Here is a 17531-nt window from a genome sequence, read left to right as displayed (position 1 = left end):
CTGTACTAGGTGAGCACTCACTGTACTAGGTGAGCACTCACTGTACTAGGTGAGCACTCACTGTACTAGGTGAGCACTCACTGTACTAGGTGAGCACTCACTGTACTAGGTGTACACTCACTGTACTAGGTGAGCACTCTCTGTACTAGGTGAGCACTCACTGTACTAGGTGAGCACTCACTGTACTAGGTGAGCAAGCCCTGTGCAGCCAGAGTCCCTTGAGCTTCCAGTCCTCCTGACTCCACCTCCGGAGTGCTGAGGTCTCTGGTGTGCTCTACCTGCCATGCCTGCTGTATGCAGTCTGGGCAAACCCAGAGTTTCCTGCACAGTAGGTACACAGCTTACCAGTTAAGCTGCATCCCCAGCTCTTTGCTTGGTTTTTGGTTTTTTGTTTTAAATGTAGTAAAGTTGGATTTTTTAAAAAGGCTTTAGTTAGAATTTAGCGCAGGCATTAAGAGGGGTAAAGAGAGTACACATGGAGTTGGTCAAGGCCTCTAGAAGATTCTTTAAATCTTTACATTTTAGAGCTGTTTAAAAGTTATTGGATACTAATTCCTATCCTGATAACGATGTCCCCCAAGTCTGTCTTTATTGTCTGCTTTCTCTGTTGCTTCGTTGACATGTCTAACCGTGTGTTATTGTGTGACGGCTATCCTGAGTGGTATCTTGCATGGAGTCTGGTTCTGTTATCTCCTTTAAAGATGAGTTATTGCCACTAGGTTCCCACCAAATGCTCTCTGGGTCAGATTCAGGTTGCTTCGGCTTTGTTTTCTTGCTAAGTAGCTCAGGTGGCCTCAAACTTGGGATTCTCCTGCCTCAGCGTTTGAAGTGCTAAAATCACATGCATGTGTCACCAAGCCCTAAGACAGTGGTTCTCCACCTTCCAAATGCCGCACCCTTTAATACAGTTCCTCGTGTTATGGTGACCCCAACCATAAGATTATTTTGTCACTACTTTATAATTACTGTAATTGCTACAATTTTGCTACTGTTATGAATCATAATGTAAAACATCTGATATACAAAAGATACAGATATGCAAATATCTGATGTTGAGGCCCACGGGTTGAGAAGCGGGCACTAAGGCTTTCTTTGAGTGTAGTTAGGGTGAGTCTGTCTCACCACTCCCCAGGTCAAGTGCAGTTCTTATGACTTTAGCACACGGCCCCAACCAGCTACCCGAGGTGCTGAGACTGCCGAGCCCTACTGCCTTTCCCTGCCCAGTCCTCCTTTCTCCACCCTCATCCCCGGAGTCCTGCCTTTCTGCCAACTTCCCTGGAGTCTCTCCCTGTGGCTGAACAGACAGTTACAGCCCACCAACCTAGAAGAGCCCTCTACACAGTGCAGGTGCCCCAGCCTCTACCCAGCATCTGTGCCTGGGCGCTACCGCAGACGAACATTTCTTCGATGGGATTCCTAGTGACTGTGGTGACTTTGTCTTTCCTTCCCTTAGGGGTCATGGTCTTACACTGTCTAGTGCAGTACCTAAAAGCATTTACTTCATATATTTTGCTCAGCTTTATAATTTTTTATAGCAGGAGATTGAGCCCACTATGAGTTGTACTGTTATAAACAAAATCAAGTCCTGTACAGCTAATTTAATTTATATTTATAATGAAGGTCTTATAGCCATATAGAAAAAATTTGTTATGGAATTAAGAATTATTTAAATAGGTTTAGACTAAAACTGCTTAACTCTTTTTTTTTTTAAGATTTATTTATTTATTTATATGAGTACACTGTTGTCATATTAAGACACACCAGAAGAGGGCATTGGATCCTATTTTAGATGGTTGTGAGCCACCATATGGTTTCTGGGATTTGAACTCAGGACCTCTGGAAGAGCAGTCAGGGCTCTTAACCACTGAGCCATCTCTCCAGCCCAACTATTTCTTTCTTTAACCATAAGATTTTTTAAAAAATATTCTAATCACCTTATACATTTGTCAGATTTGTCATTAAATTGTATGCAGACACAGTGCTACTCACCTGGAGGCTGAGGCAAGGTATTCAAAGTCTCTGAAGTAAAACAAATGAGTTTATTAAATAACATAAGATTTAAAAGCAGATTTATTTATTTACTTTTAGACATAGTCTCACTATTCATTCCTGGCTGGCCTGAAACTTACTATGTAGACCAGGCTGGCATTGAACTCCCAGAGATCTGCCTGCCTCTGCCTCCCTAATGCTTGGATTAAATATGTGTGCTACTACAACAGGCAAAAAGGCAGATTCTAAAATTATGTATATGTAATTATGTCTGTTTAAAGTTATTATACATATTAAAGATTCTAAATTATAGAATAATTAGTACAAATTATTATACACATTGAATACATATTTTGAATTGCAGAATAATAATGTTAAAACACAGGGTTAGGAAACTCTTAAATTTTCTTTAATGTTGTAAAGCTTCTTCAACTTGAGATAAAATTTTAAAACATTATTTATATACAAGCATGCTTGACCAGGTGTAGTGGCGCCACTATCTTTAATCCCAGCACATAAAAGGCAGAATTCTGTGAGTTTGACTAGCTAAATAAATAAATAAATAAATAAACAAATAGATCTGTATCTGTTAAATATTTTAATTGTCTGCATACTATCCCTTTGATAAATAAATGTTGATTCTCCTATCACTAAATAGAGTGTTTTCTGTCAACTTAAACTCCTAAAACTTTGTATGCAAAAATGTTTATAGCCCTCACCTTGCAAAAGTTTTATCCAATGTTTAATCTCTTCCACCAGTTTAGCTAACGTGAAAGTCCTGCAGCATTCTCAGAGATGGCCGTTTGAGAAAAGTATGAGGTTGGATCCCAGCCAATGGGAGAAGACTCAGTCAGTACTGTCTTAGATAAGAACCAAGCAAACTCCACATCCCATCCCACCCCCACCCTGCACCCCATCCCCACTGCTTCGCCCTGCAACCCCCACCCACCTCTCTCTCCTAGCTCTTCCCTTCTGCAAGCAGCACCCTCTCTGATCAGATACAAAGTTTCTAGAGACACATTAATGGAATGCAGTGTCTTTCCTTGAGACCTTGAACTTACCTCTATCATACTGAGGTTCCCTCCATGTTCTTGGTATTATATTTAGTGTTCCCTCGTATTTTCCTACACAGAACTTTACTGTTCTTTTGAGACACTTTATTATAATAAATTCCAAGGATGCAATTTATGAACCAAACAGTAGAACCCACTTTTCCATGGGTTGTTAAGTGCCTGGTCCTTTGTCTTACTGATTGGTCACTTGCCTGAATCCCCTGGTTGTATCTGTCACTTAAAGTACAGTCACCAGCCAATTTATATGTGATCACGCCTCCATAGTAACTAAATAAAAACAAAAGTCTACTCTAATTCCATGCTTTAAAACAAATGACAAAGATGCTTGGTGATAGTTTGGTTTGTGATTGGGTTTTTAAAAAATACTTGCAGTTAAATTTCACATGTGAAATCCTTTTATGTTTTCATTTGCTTTTTATGGAGAGGCCTCAGCATACTTTTTAAAAGACTTGTGTACAGTGGTTTGTGTCTGTAATCCCAGCATTCAGGGGACTGAGGCTGGAAAATTGCTACAAGTTGGAGCCTGCCTGGGCTTCACAGCAAGATGCTGTCTTTTTTTTTTTTTTTTAAGTTGGTTGGGATGGGGGAGAGGAAAGAATGAACCAGTTTCTCACTTCTCACCTTTCCACAGGGGTATTTATAGCTAGGTAAGTGGGTCACTGGAATATACTCACATATCTGATTGCATAAACAGTGCTTGGAATAGAACCACGCTTCTCACCGTGCCACCCAAGGTGACTGGTTATCCTGCCATGTCACCCCCGCTTTCCTAGACATTCACGGGTCCATCTCCATAGTCATGCCTGATGCTTTCCCAGTGTGCAGCTCATGTCCAGGTCACAACGACAGTTTTCAGTGTCTTCCCGCCCTCTTCCTTCTCGTTTTCCATTGCCACCGTCTCAGCCTGCACCGCCATCTTCTTATGGGAGGAGTAGTTACCCTGATGCCTTTCCTACAGCCCACACCCAAACCCACCTTTCTGTTCCTCCCGCTTTCCCAGATAACACTAGCTGGCTGATCTACCATCTCCACCCATCAGTGCTAACCCACTGATACCACTGCAGCACCATGTCCTGTCCTTTCTCTCAGGAAGCCTTGGCAGAGGGGGGAGGGTAGATGTAGACGTGACCCGAATCTGGGTTTGAATTCAGGTTGCACCTGGTTATATTTCTGTTTCCTCATATAAAACAAGCAGGATTATAACCCTTTCACAGAAGCTTTGAAGAGATCAAATAAGATAAATATGTATGAAATGTCTTTTGTATGAAGCCTGACATCATACAATAATAATAATAAATGACAGTGATGACAGTGACTCCTATAGTGATTATGATCATGCCAACTGCTCAGACACCGTGAACCACCAAGAATTTTATTTATTCCTTCTCACTGCTCAGATGATTATAAATACCATATGATAACAGTATTAGAATCTGTGTGTATGTGTGTGTGTGTGTGTGTCTACTCTCTTGAGCCTGCAGATGTATTTATCGGTGTATGTGTGCATGTGTATGTATGTGGAGGCCAGAGATCAACACTGGATGTCTTCTTTAATTGCTGTCCACCTTATTTTTATGAGACAGGAACTTACTGACTGGGCTGTACTGGCTCTCTAGTGAGCTCCAGGATCTACCTGTCTCAGCTTCCACCCCTGCCTCATTGTTTCTTGTAGGCATCTCTGCTGCCTAGTGTTGTTGTTGTCAACTTGACACAAGATAAAGTCATCTGAGAGGAGAGAAGGAACCTCAGTTAAGAAAATGCCTCCATAGGATCCCAGCTGTAGGCAAGCCTTTAGGGGATTTTCTTAACTAGCTATTGACGAAGAAGGGCCCAGCCCATTGTGGGTGGTACCATCCCTAGACTGGTAGTCCTGGGTTCTATATGAAGCCAGGCTGAAGAAACCATGAGGAGCAAGCCAGTAAGCAGCACCATTCCATAGCCTCTGAGTCAGATCCTGTAATTCCCTCAGAGGTGGACTGTCACCTGGAAGTGTAAGCTGAAATAAACCTCTCCCTCCCCCAGGTGCCTTACTCACCCTGTTTTATCACAGCAGTGGTGACCCTCATTGAGTCAGTAAGCTATAGGGCATGTGAATATGGCATGTTTGGTTGTTTAGAAAAATGCCTCATTTCAGGAAATAGAGAGGTTGCATTCATTCCAAGAAGATACCCTCCTCTCCTTCTCCCCTCCTCCCCCTTCCTCCTGCTCCTCCACCCCTCTTCCTCTTTCTCCTTTGTTGTGGTTCTGGGCTTTGAACCCTGGGCATCATACATGGTATGCAACAAGAAATGTTGTTTTAAAGATTTATTTATTTTTTATTTACACGAGTCCACTGCAGCTGTCTTCAGACACACGAGAAGAGAACATCGGATCCCATCACACATGGTTATGAGCCACCATGTGGTTGCTGGAAATTGAACTCAGGACCTCTGGCAGAGCAGTCAGTGCTCTTAACCGCTAAGCCATCTCTCCAGCCCAAGAAACATTTTTATAGCACAAAACACTATGTTCTTATACAAAGAAAATAAATTCTGAAACTAAAAATACATAAAGCGAGAGATTTAAGAAAAGTGAATCTTTTACATCCTATATCAAGTTCTCTGTCGGTTGACTACGTGGCAATACACATCTATAACCCCAACATTTGGTGGGTTGGAACACAATCATGATGAGTTTGAGGTCAGCCTGGCCAACAAAATGAAATCTATCTCATATAAAACAGCAACAACAAAAGGTATCCTTCATTTAAATATAAGCTTACCAATATTTCAGAAATTGAGATAGCTTATAAGAAAAATAAAATTTAAAACTTAGAGAGGAACGAAATGTCTTAAAACTTTAAGGACCTGAGTTTGGGTCCTAGAACCCACATTTAAAGAGTGTGGTGGTACATGACTAGCCTCAGTGCTGGGAGTGTGCGGACAGTGGCTGGCTGGACAGTCACTCTAGCTAAACCATTGAATGCCAGGTCCAGTGAGATGCCTTACCTCAAAAAATAAAGTATAGAATGATTGGGGGAGATAGCTGATACTGATCTCCACATGTCCACATAAGAAAGCATACACATGCACACGCACGTGGACAGACCTGTGTGTGCATGCACACATTGCTGGCAGAGTGTCAAATGTGTGTTATAACAGGAACATCAAGTCCTTTTAAGGGCTGCCCTGTTCTGACGTTAACAGAGCATCAGTTAGCAGACATCTGTTAACAGAAAGGCAGTACGTTTACCCTTAGAGGAGCATACACCACATCAGCACTCAAACAGTCCTGCACTGGAATGTCCTGAGGATGTGGCTAGAGCAGCCATTTCCCAACAGCGGCTGGCTGGTCCCACAGCCAGATCTAAACAGAAAACCTGTAAGAGTGGCAGGGCAGCACTTAGCACCAGGAACAGAACACAGGCCTGACACAAATGAGTTCCTTTGACATGGAGTCAGTTTGTATCACATATGTCGGCCTTAATCTAGAGTGTGTGGTGGAGTCCCCAGCCACATGGGCTCTGCCTTCCCCACTTGTCAAATATGGCTTGCATCTTATTTTTTTTCCTTAATAGGGATCACATGCAGTGGTCTAAAGAAGAAGAAGACGCAGCTAGAAAAAAGGTAGAGGAAAACTCAGCCACACGAGTCGCTCCAGAAGAGCAAGGTAAGGCTGGCATCCTGTCCCAGCATTTGGAAGTTCTGAGCTGCCACCCCAGCCAGTCAACCCATTTGCTACCTTTGGTGGGATTCCCAGTTCTTCCCTCGTAGTGGAACCGAAATTAATGAAATAAATTATGTATTCACCCTGTAATTGGTCTTTTGGTAGTCATATTGCTTTTTCTGGGAGATATGCATATGGGTGGCATTTTAAGCAAGATATGAAAATATAACTTTAAAATTTCCTCCTAACTACGCCACTCTCAGTGTGTCATTGTGTATTTCACTTGCTGGAAACTTCTAACAAATTCATAAACTTTGAGTAAAAAGAAAACGTCATATCAAAATATTATTGGCCTTTTAGGATAAGGGAGTGCGTGTTTGTGAGTTCGTGCATTAGTGTGTATGTGTGCATATATGAGCAGTTCGGGGCACATGGGAGTCAGAGGTCAATTTCAAGTGTCTTTTTCTTTCACTCTCCGCCTGAGTTTTTTGGGGACAAGGTCTGTCACAGAGCCTGGCACTCCTGCTTCAGCTAGACTGGCTGTACAGTGAGCTCTCTCTCTGCCCCACCCCCACTCCCAGATCTGAGGTCACAGAAGCATGTCACCACACCAGGGACCCTAGCTCAAGTCTTCCTGCCTTCACAGCAGGCTCTTTCCCCACTGAGCCTCCTTCCCAGCCCAGGGTAAGGTTTTAATGGGAATCAAAAGCAGTTTTCTTGGGAGACTTTGTGTTTAGAGTTTAATTCAGGGACCCAGCTTGACAACTTCATAAATAGCTTTTGAAGTTCGTCTTGGGCTATTATTAAACTACTAGTAATTGACAAGTGTTGAGAAGGATGCAGAGAAACAGGAGCCCTTGTGCACATTTGGTGTGAATGGTACAGCCACTATGGAAACCATTGTGCAGGCTCCCTAAAAATTAAATATGGAGGGCCTGGAGAGATGGCTCAGCAGTTAAGAGCAATCACTGTACTGGCTACTCTTGCAGAGGACCCTGGTTCGGTTCCCAGCCCCCACATGGCAGCTACCGACTGCCTGTAACTCCTGTACCGGAATCCAGTGCCCTCGTCTAACCTCCATGGACAACAGGCAGGCATGGGGAGCACTTACATCTACTCAGGCAAGCACGCATACAAATAAAATGAATCTTTTTAAATGTTTTAAAAGTAGCACTCCCTATAATACATCAATTCACTTTAAAGATAGATCCCAAAAGATTCAAAGCACACTCTCAAAGAGATAATATGCGTTCCATGTTCATATCAGCAGTCTCTGTGTTAGGCAAGAGAGAAACATAATCAAACCACAAGTGTTATAAGACAAGCAACACTAGTAAATAGTGCCCTGTTGAATGAATGAATGAAAAGACACATAAGTTTAGCCTTAGAGGGAAGAACAGTTCAGTGCTAACACCTGAGGAATAGTGCCCAATGTTCGATGTTCCGAGGACATGGCATGAACAGCCATTTTCCAGGGCCTGTAGCTACCGTACCCTGAGGAATAGTGCCCAATGTTCGATGTTCCGAGGACATGGCATGAACAGCCATTTTCCAGGGCCTGTAGCTACCGTACATAAATGATAATGAAATGTGCTACCTGATGGTGATTGCCAAGGGCTGGTTGGGTGGAGAGTTGGAGTTATGTAGTGGGGTTCGAGTTAGAGTTTGCATTATGGAAAGAGTCCAGAGGTCTGCTTCACAACAGCGTGAACAGACCTAACGCCGTGGGAGCATGCACTTAAGAATGACTAAGATGCTCCATTTTATGTGCTTTTACCACAATTTTAAAAATGTCACACAGAAAAAAAAAATGTTTAGAAGTGGTCAGTGTCCTTCATAGTGAGTGACTCCTAGTCACTTTGCCTAACAGCTGTCCTCGCTGTATACCATTTTCTACCTTATTTTTCTTAAAATGACCTTTTCTTTAGGATATCGCCTGTGCTCTCTCCTTTTGGTGTGTGTGTGTGTGTGTGTGTGTGTGTAGGTATGTTCATGTGTACACGAGTGCACATGTGTGCATATGCATGTGGAGACCAGGGGGCAACCTGGAGTGCTCTTCCTTAGTTACTAGTCACCTTTTGTGGGGAGGGGGTCAGGCAGGGTTTTTCACTGGCCTAGGCCCCATCAAGGAGGCTGGGCTGGCTGCCAGGGAGCTCCAGGACCCACCTACCCTGCCTCCTCACCGCTGGGATTATTATGACTAGTCCAGGTAGCAAGTTTGCCGCTGGGCTCTCCATTCTCTGCCTCTCTGGTGCTGGGATGACACCCAGCGGTCATACCTCTTCTGTGAGTTCAGAGGAGTTGAATTCTTGCACAGCCAGCACCTTGTCCACTGAGCCGTTTCCCTAGCCTGCACCATGTTTTATAAAGTTTTATTAGGACACAGATTTGCTCATTTGTTGACATATTCTCTGTGGTTGCTTTTGAGATATTTGGTCCAAAGGAGACTGTAAATGTCACATAAATACCTGGGCAGTGGTGACACAATCCTTTAATCCCAGTGCTCGGGAGGAAGAGGCAGGTGGATCTCTGAGTTCGAGGCCAGCCTGGTCTACAGAATGAGTTCCAGGACAGCCAGAGTTGCACAGAGAAATCATGTCTTGAAAAACAAAAAAATAAAATAAAATAAAACAAACAAATCAAAAGGCTAAATACCTCTCAGGCAGTATATAGGAGGATTCTCCCAAAGCTAGAATTCTAGTGCTAGATTGACCAGATATGCAGGAACTCCCCAGGGAAAAACGCTTGCACTCCTCCCTGTAAGGCGCAGAATGAAAATCAGGAGAAGCACAGTTGAAATGATGTTAGCTTGCAGCTGCTGAAATCTGAAGCAAAGGTATCTGGGAAGGCTAAGAGAATGGGACAGCCCTCAGCCTTTAGCTGGCAAAGGAGCCAGTGCAACCAATCCTGCTCTCTGGAGTCATTGGTGGCCTATCGATTCCTCTGGCCTTGTTTGTTATTCCTTAGTGGTAGTTCCTCACCCTCAGCATCAGTGTATCCTTGGGTGGACAGGAAAGACGAGCCCCTGACCCCGGTGGAATTACTCTATTTCTATGGGCTCTAGCCGGACAGACCTGGGGTGGAATACAGCCAGGGATTGTTGAGGCTGGACTTGAGGGCTCATCCCATGGCCAGTGCTGCCTTCCATCGGCCAGCACCACATTCCCTCACAGGAGCTCTGTCACTGCTTCTGAGGAAGTATAACTTCAGTTCTTTGCCAGCAGCTGCGTGGACATATTTTCCACATTACTCAAGCTTCTGCTAGTGGCCTCCTGAATACAGCAGAGCCTCCAGCCTGAACAAAGTTCAACATTGTCAGTTGTTTTAATTTGCTTCCAGGAAATGAAAACTCATTCATGCTATTATCTGCACATTATCCTAATAATATGAAAAGGCAGGGATTTTTTAAAACTCCCTTTTGAATGTTTGTGTTCCGAACTTAAATAGAGCAGGGCTGATCATGTTAAAGTTCTCTGCGCATGGCCGCCCACTTTGTCCTATTTGAGCTAACAATGAACTTGAGCGCAGCTAATGAGGAGGTTATTTTAGAGCCTCAGAAACCGCAGTAAAGGAAAAGGACGGTTCCCACAGAACCATAGTGGGACCAAAATAGAAAGGTGGTGACGGGCCACTCCATAGAAGAGGAAAGGCAGAAGCAAGGAGGCGCTGGCACCACTCGGAGGTGCCTGCTTTGCCGTTGCTGTGACAGCCCTTTTTCTAAGTGTTTCTTCTGGCTACTGTGAAGATAAAGAACTAAAGATTCCATTTCAGAATGACTCAAAGAAGTAGAGATTTGTTCTGGGTCACCTCTGCATCCCGCCACTCAGTACACCGGGCGCCACGGTGTCAGGGGACCACTGCAGGAAAAGACTTGAGTTATACGTGGGATATCTTGTATTTAAAGCAAGGTAGTGAGTGCAGAGAGGGCTAAGCTCCCAGTGGGTAACAAGGAAGGAAGCTGTGGTCTGAGGAACATCACTGAATGGCAGCATGTCTCAGGGACAGCCACACAGCAGTCTCTGCTAGGATCACAGACCCCACTCAAGTCTTGGGTGAGGCTTCTCATTCGCTGTGTTATCCCTCTGATGAGTCAATATGGGTCAAGGTAAATAGGATCGTTCTGCTCTGCTTCCAGACTTAGTGAGAACCCGACAGAAGCTTTGACCTCGACACCAGCTTTCCTTATCTAAGAGAGTCCCTGAGTGTTTGAAAGAGCCAGAGCTCTGGTATCACAAAGAACCCCGTCTGCAGAGCACTGCAGAGCAGGCACACTGTTATTGATCCTATCTCCTTTATTAAGCCCCTGGGAGGAATACTGCTTATTCTTCCAGCTAGCCAACCCTGTCACATTTCTTCTGCTCCCTGTATGTCACTCTCCCTTCTCCCACTTTTCACCTATTGTCAGAGCTGTTGGTGAGAACAGAAGTTAGAAAACCACACTCACAATCTGAAAATAAGATTGCCTGCATGACAGATAACCACCTTTTGCTGTTGAATGACCCGGCCTCGTTTGCATAATGAGAATGTATAGCACCCAGGCTCCAGTTAGCAATATTTCCTTCAATTAGATTGCCCAGACTAATGACTTTTAATTCCATGTTTTCTTTTCCTAATTACTTTTCAATTTTATTATAGCTCATATTTCTTTTAAAACCAGGTTAACCCAGAGAAATAAAAAAGATATAATCAGTGTTTCTTGAGTAAACATGATTATATTTTATAATTTCCTTAAAAAGATCTCCAGTGTGCTATATGTCAGCTGGTTGTACAGCAAATGTAATGGTTTTTTTAAAACTTACTAACAACAGCAGCTGCTGTATCCACTTTAAAATATCTTTGTAAATAAAGTCCTACCTAGGGTAGGTTAGCTACATTAGGCAGCTGATGAAAGAATGTATCCTTGTGTTGTGAATACCTTACCACTGAAGAGAATGTTCTATATGAAGGGAAAGAAAAACAGAATAGTTAAACACCCTGTGCTGATAAATATAGCTGCCTCCAAGATGACTCTGGCTGCTAAAAGTTTCACGCAGTGCTCTTAGAATTACACTTTTAATTTTATAATTTTAAGCGTTTTCTTTTATTAGACAGTGAACTTCCTTCAGTGACATGTGGAAATTTCCAACTTTGAAAGTTCAGGTATTTGCGTAATTGATGTGCAAAAATAACTTTAAATTACTTTTTGTTACATAGCAACTTAGAATAAATTTTCATAATTCATATTATCACATCATATATTCCAGATACCTAAATGGCTTGATTTGGTTTTTCAGTTATGATGTGCAGGGTAATTTTGATGATCTGTGAGCTTGTGAGCATGTAAACGTAGTTAGTGTGCTATCTTTCTCTTCTGCTCAGCAGTCTAGAACATAACAAATGAAGAATTGAGGTCTCTCCTCACTAAACTAGGCTGAAACCAATTGCTGTATCCCTTTCATTGTCACTAGCATAGACCAGTTTGCTCTGGACAGCTAGCAACCTAGGACCACAGAAGAAAAAAGTGTTCCTCCAAGGAAAATCCGTCACTTAGATGCCTGTTAAAGTCAAGGCAGCCCAGCTTTCCCTACGCTGCCTAGACTGTGGTTCCTGGCCTGAAGCTGTGACAGTTAGCAGCAAAGTGAGCCTGACGTCTTTGTCGTGGTCAGAGAGTGGCACCTGTTGTTCCCTGCCATTGCAGGCATGCTTTCGATTCCAGAAATTCAATCCTCCACTGGAGGTGCTTCCTGTCTCAGGTCCATAATGATGATGAAGTCAGCTGTGCTTCTGCAAGGTCATGGAAACACCCTCAGAACTGCAGGGTTACCAGCATTGGTGGAAGACACTGTTGGGTGGGTGAACACACTCCAGCCACGGGTGCTGATCCTGCCTAGTGACTACCCAACAAACCAACCTGTACTCTTAGAGCATTTTATGGTTCTGTTGCTAACCATGAATTCATCCCGTAGGCTCATATAGCTTGCATTGGATCTCATGGAAAGAACTTGGTTTAATTGATTCTGTACTTATCTCTCTTTATGAAGGCTAACTCCAGCCAGCATTATTTTTACAACACTCCTGTACTTATTAAAACTTAGACTGGTTTCAACTTGGTGCTTTGTAATTGAGAGGAAAATAAGAATCAGAAGAACAGATTATCTCTGGGAGCACTTTTGAGGGAGCACATGTTAACTTTGTAGATGGTGCTATGTGATGGCCATGGTCCGAAGGCTCTGGAGTCTGACAGACTTAATCTAGGTCCTGATGCTGCCTGCCCTTCCTGGCTATGTTTGGGGGGGGGGAATCTTAAGCCCTTTGACATTGAATTTCTTGTTGTCTATCTGAAAGATATTGTTAACCCCAAATTGTTGTCTTCTCCCCTCCCTTTCCCATCCTTTCCTCTTTTATTTTCTCTCTTCATTGGGTGTGGCAAACCCAGAGGATAAAAATGAGGGTTCATGGGAAGAGCTCAAGTTTATTCAACGTCCAGAACACCGACAAGCGGGAATTTTGTGCTCTCAGGTCTCATGCCATGGTGGGCAGGGAAAACATCAGATTTGGGACAGTGACGTGAAGGGGAAGTGAAGAGGAGCAAAGAGGAGGAGGAGGATAAGGAAGGTGAATGGGGCGGCCGTGGCCAAAGTGCCGTGTGCTGCGTGTGTGTGTGTGTGTGTGTGTGTGTGTGTGTGTGCGCGCGCGCGTGTGTGTGGCGTGTCAGAATGGAACCCATTATTTTATGCTGTTAGTTAATGGGGAGAATAGGTCAGTGGGGAGGAGTGTTTGTGTTTCTCGGGGAATGACAGTTCTCAAGCACTTCCACTTCTTTATAGTATGGTACTTCTAACTCAGGCCACCTGCCCGGTGTGTCTCTCAGTAGGTAAATTGGATCACAAAGAACAGGCTTCCAGAAGTCTCTGTCAGCTATCTTAGTGCCAATTGGCTTTGGCTAACTCACCTGATGAGGAACTTCTGGCCTTGAAACATCCTGTTCCCAGAGATAAACAAGATTAGAAGGAGGCAGAATTCAGCTAGGCTAATAAGCAGCATACTAGGTAACTATACTGTTAGGAGTAAATGGAAAAAAAAAATCTAAGAAAAGCATTTGACATAGAGCCTAAAACTGTTTGTCACTGTTGGAGTGTTTATTTATTTGTTTGTTTGATTGATTTTTGTTTTGTTTGGAAAAACATCTTACTATGTAGCTCTGGGTAGCCTGGAACTCACAGTGGTGTGCTTGCCTCTGACTCTGTCCCTGCCTCTGTCTCTTGAGTCCAGGGATTAAAGGGGTACACCACTATGCCTAGTTAGGATTGAATTTAGGTGGCCAATGTGTTTCGTATTTGAATGTAGTAATTTGAATTACAGTAACATCATTACAGATTCATAATTGGTAAAGCTTGCTTTCCATAAATTCATATATAGAGAGACATATATATGGGGGGGTTAAACAGGCTCTACAGGTATGCTTATTCTCATCAAAGGAAGTTGGGTAAGGTGAATAGATCATATATATATATATATATATATATATGAATGATTCAGTGAGGGTGTGAGTATGTGGATATGTTACATGCATGTAAGTATGTAAGTGTGCAATTGCATACACCTATATGTGGGCATGTAGAAGCTACAGCAGGTTGGATTCTTCCTCTAGCACACTCAGCTTTATTGTCAATAAACCAGAACCTTGTTTTCTGGTTGGTTGGTTGGTTGGTTGTGGTTTTGTGGGTATGCCGCTTTACTAGCCGGTGAACTCTTGGGATCTGCCTGCCGCCATCAATGCTGAGGCGGCAGAACTGCACAGCCATGCAGGGGTTTTCCTGTGGGACCTGAACTCAGGTTCTCATGATCGCAGAGCAAGGGGTTACCCACTGAACCATGTTCCCAGCCTCCAGTTATTATACTTTATCTTTGCCAACAGTGTTGCAAAGGATAGAGCTATCTAATAATCGTTCTAGTACACTGTTCCAAACATGTATCCACCATGGGTGAATAGAAAGCAAATGTCAGAGTTGCCACTGGTATCTTAGCTATCACGTGAGCGTTTTCTCCTTGTTATCCCGTATGTTTCAGGGGTGAATAGAAAACAAATGTCAGAGTTGCCACCGGTATCTTAGCTATCACGTGAGCGTTTTCTCCTTGTTGTCCCGTAGTTTCAGGGGTGAATAGAAAACAAATGTCAGAGTTGCCACCGGTATCTTAGCTGTCACGTGAGCGTTTTCTCCTTGTTGCCCCGTATCTTAGCTGTCACGTGAGCATTTTCTCCTTGTTGTCCCGTAGTTTCAGGGGCTGGCCAGTTTGCTTCTCATCTCTAGGCTGGGCCTCTGCGTTATCCTTTCCTATAATACATAGTAATGCTTGCACATATTTTTGTGACATTACTCTCCTGGATTTCCTACTCCACCCTAGTTAGTTCTTAAGGGAATACACCTTGAGATGAGCCAAGGTGTAGTAGTACAAGATTCCAGCTGATGGAGATTCATCTCAAATTCACTTCACAAGTACCTGAGATCTGACTAAACGTGGGTCTTGTAAGCTTTAAAGGTAGGTCTTTGGGCTGCTTTTTCTTAGGAACAAAATCTTTATCTGCATAGAGAGAGTTACAAAGAGTTGGTTTGTTTGTTTTTTAAGACAAAGGAGGACAAGAACTGGTAAGAAATGTCTTGGGAAATCTGGAAGTTGTCTATTTCTCCTGAGTCTAATTTTCAGACTGTTGTTTTGTTGTCTTGCACCGTGCACAGGTGCATTTCGATTGTTAGAAGAGAACACAGAATATTTTCAAGGCAAACATACACTTTTGGATTAACCATAAATAGGCTTCCTTTGGGTAGTACAGGTGATAAAATGGGTTAGACTTAATATCACATCATTCCTTATAGTTGTAGGGACCCACAGTCTCTTCTCAGACTTAAATTCAAATAGAATATCCGCTTTATTTCAGCTGCTGCAGTGGACTCAGGAAGCCTGCCCACAAATGGGTGAAGGTCCATGTGGGACAAGGCTGTAAGGATGAAAATAAAGGGAACTGAGTGCTTCAGAGCAGTTATAAAGCTAGGAGACTGATTACAAGCAGCTGCGTGTTCATAGGTTGAGCCTCTTTGAAATATGAAGGGAGTCCCTTATTTTTTATGCATGGCTTAGCGCAATTTGGGAATTGATGCTAAATTCACATGGATCAAAACCAAACAAATTCTCCTTCAAACCACAGGTTTTAATTTTTTGCTTGTTTGTTTTTTTTGTTATTTATTTGTTTCCTTAAGGCGGTGTCCCAATTTGTACCCGGGCTGGCCTTGAACTCACAGTTGTATGCCTCAGACTCCCTCCCCAGTGCTGGCATTACAGGCATGAGCCATCATGCCTGGTGCTGTTTTATACCTATACTGGTAAGTATGTGCGCACATGTGCCTGCATGTTTGTGTACACATGTATTTCCTCCTCTCCTCCTTCCTTCTAGTGAATGGTGTACCGTACGTACTGCCCTCTGCCTTACTCTTCTCCAGCACTAACCCTTGAGAATTGTTACAGACCCATTAGGAAGCCTTTGCAGACTTTGAAAGCACTTTTAAAATGTCATGAGCCTGTCTGTTAGGGTAAGAGTAATTCTTAATCCATGGATTAAACCTAAGGATTAACCTTGTTATACATAATTGGAATCAAGAAATGGTTTTTGAATGAAAGACAGAGTGAACACGTTATTTTATTTAATTAACTGGCTCATTAACTCATTTGGTTTTTGTTTGAACTTGTGAACCTCCTTCCACCTCACAGTGCTAATCTTAAAGATATGTGCCACCATGGTTTATCTGAGGCAAGAGGTTTGCGATATAGTCCAGGCTGGCTTCAAATTCTCTATGTGTTTTAGGCTATCTCTAACTCATGATCCTCCTGCCTCAGCCTCCCAAGGGTTGGAATTTCAGGCCTGTGTTACTCTGCTTGGCCTGAATCATTTTGTTAATGCAAGAACATTAGAGATGGGGAGAAGCAGAAGGCTAAGAAATGCTGAGGTTATGAGAACATTGACCTAACTGTGGCCCTTAACCCTGCAATGACATCAGTCACTAAGGCCTGTCTGTTCAAGAAAGCATCAGTAATTCTCCCAGAGACTCCCAGTGGGAGAGCAGGAGGAAGAGATCTCTCTGGATTTGGGTCTGTGGTGGGGGATGAAGTTATGGAGTGGCCTCTACAAGTAGCTTCAGTTCCTTTCTTCAAACGTAAAACCAGGCACTCAGAGTAAGCAGTTACATTGAACCCCATCACTCTGAAGTCATGACTTTATAATTCCCACCTTCCTTTCTGATGGCCAGTTAGCACATTTGTCATTTTAAAGTGCATTTGTAGAGACAGACTGGGATGGTGTACTTTCTGTAAGAAAATTTAAAAACCACAGAAAATACTTGATTAAAAATATTTTTGCTAGGCCAAGTGTGTTAACACATACATGCCTTTAGTCTTAGCACTTAAGAGGCAGAAGATAGTTGGTTCCGGGACTCCGCCGGAAAAGTAGTCTGCACAGGTGAGAGTGTGCACACAGAAGCTGACAGCTTCTGGATGGAATGGACAAGTTTCTAGACAGATACCAGGTACCAAAGTTAAATCAAGATCAGGTTAATGATCTAAACAGTGCTATACCCCCTAAAGAAATAGAAGCAGTCATTAATAGTCTCCCAACCAAAAGAAGCCCAGGACCAGATGGGTTTAGTGCAGAGTTCTATCAGACCTTCAAAGAAGAGCTAATTCCAATTCTTCACAAACTATTTCACAAAATAGAAATAGAAGGTACCCTACCCAACTCATTCTATGAAGCCACAATTACTGATACCTAAACCACAAAAAGACCCAACAAAGATA

At 43.0% G+C, this 17531-nt stretch overlaps 1 protein-coding gene across 1 annotated transcript in view; it reads left to right on the top strand.

The window, feature by feature from the left end:
• Mettl8 (methyltransferase like 8) overlaps positions 1–17531 on the top strand; it is an 89449-nt gene that overhangs the window by 53111 nt on the left and 18807 nt on the right. Inside the window, exon 3 of the mRNA XM_021152460.1 lies at positions 6619–6710. Within this exon, the coding sequence (XP_021008119.1) occupies positions 6619–6710 (92 nt within the window). The remainder of the gene's footprint in view (positions 1–6618; positions 6711–17531) is intronic.

This window comes from Mus caroli, chromosome 2 (assembly GCF_900094665.2).
Source record: "Mus caroli chromosome 2, CAROLI_EIJ_v1.1, whole genome shotgun sequence".
Classification (NCBI taxonomy): domain Eukaryota; kingdom Metazoa; phylum Chordata; class Mammalia; order Rodentia; family Muridae; genus Mus; species Mus caroli.
Note: the sequence above shows the minus strand (reverse complement) of the source record. Positions and strands in the feature narration are given on the sequence as shown.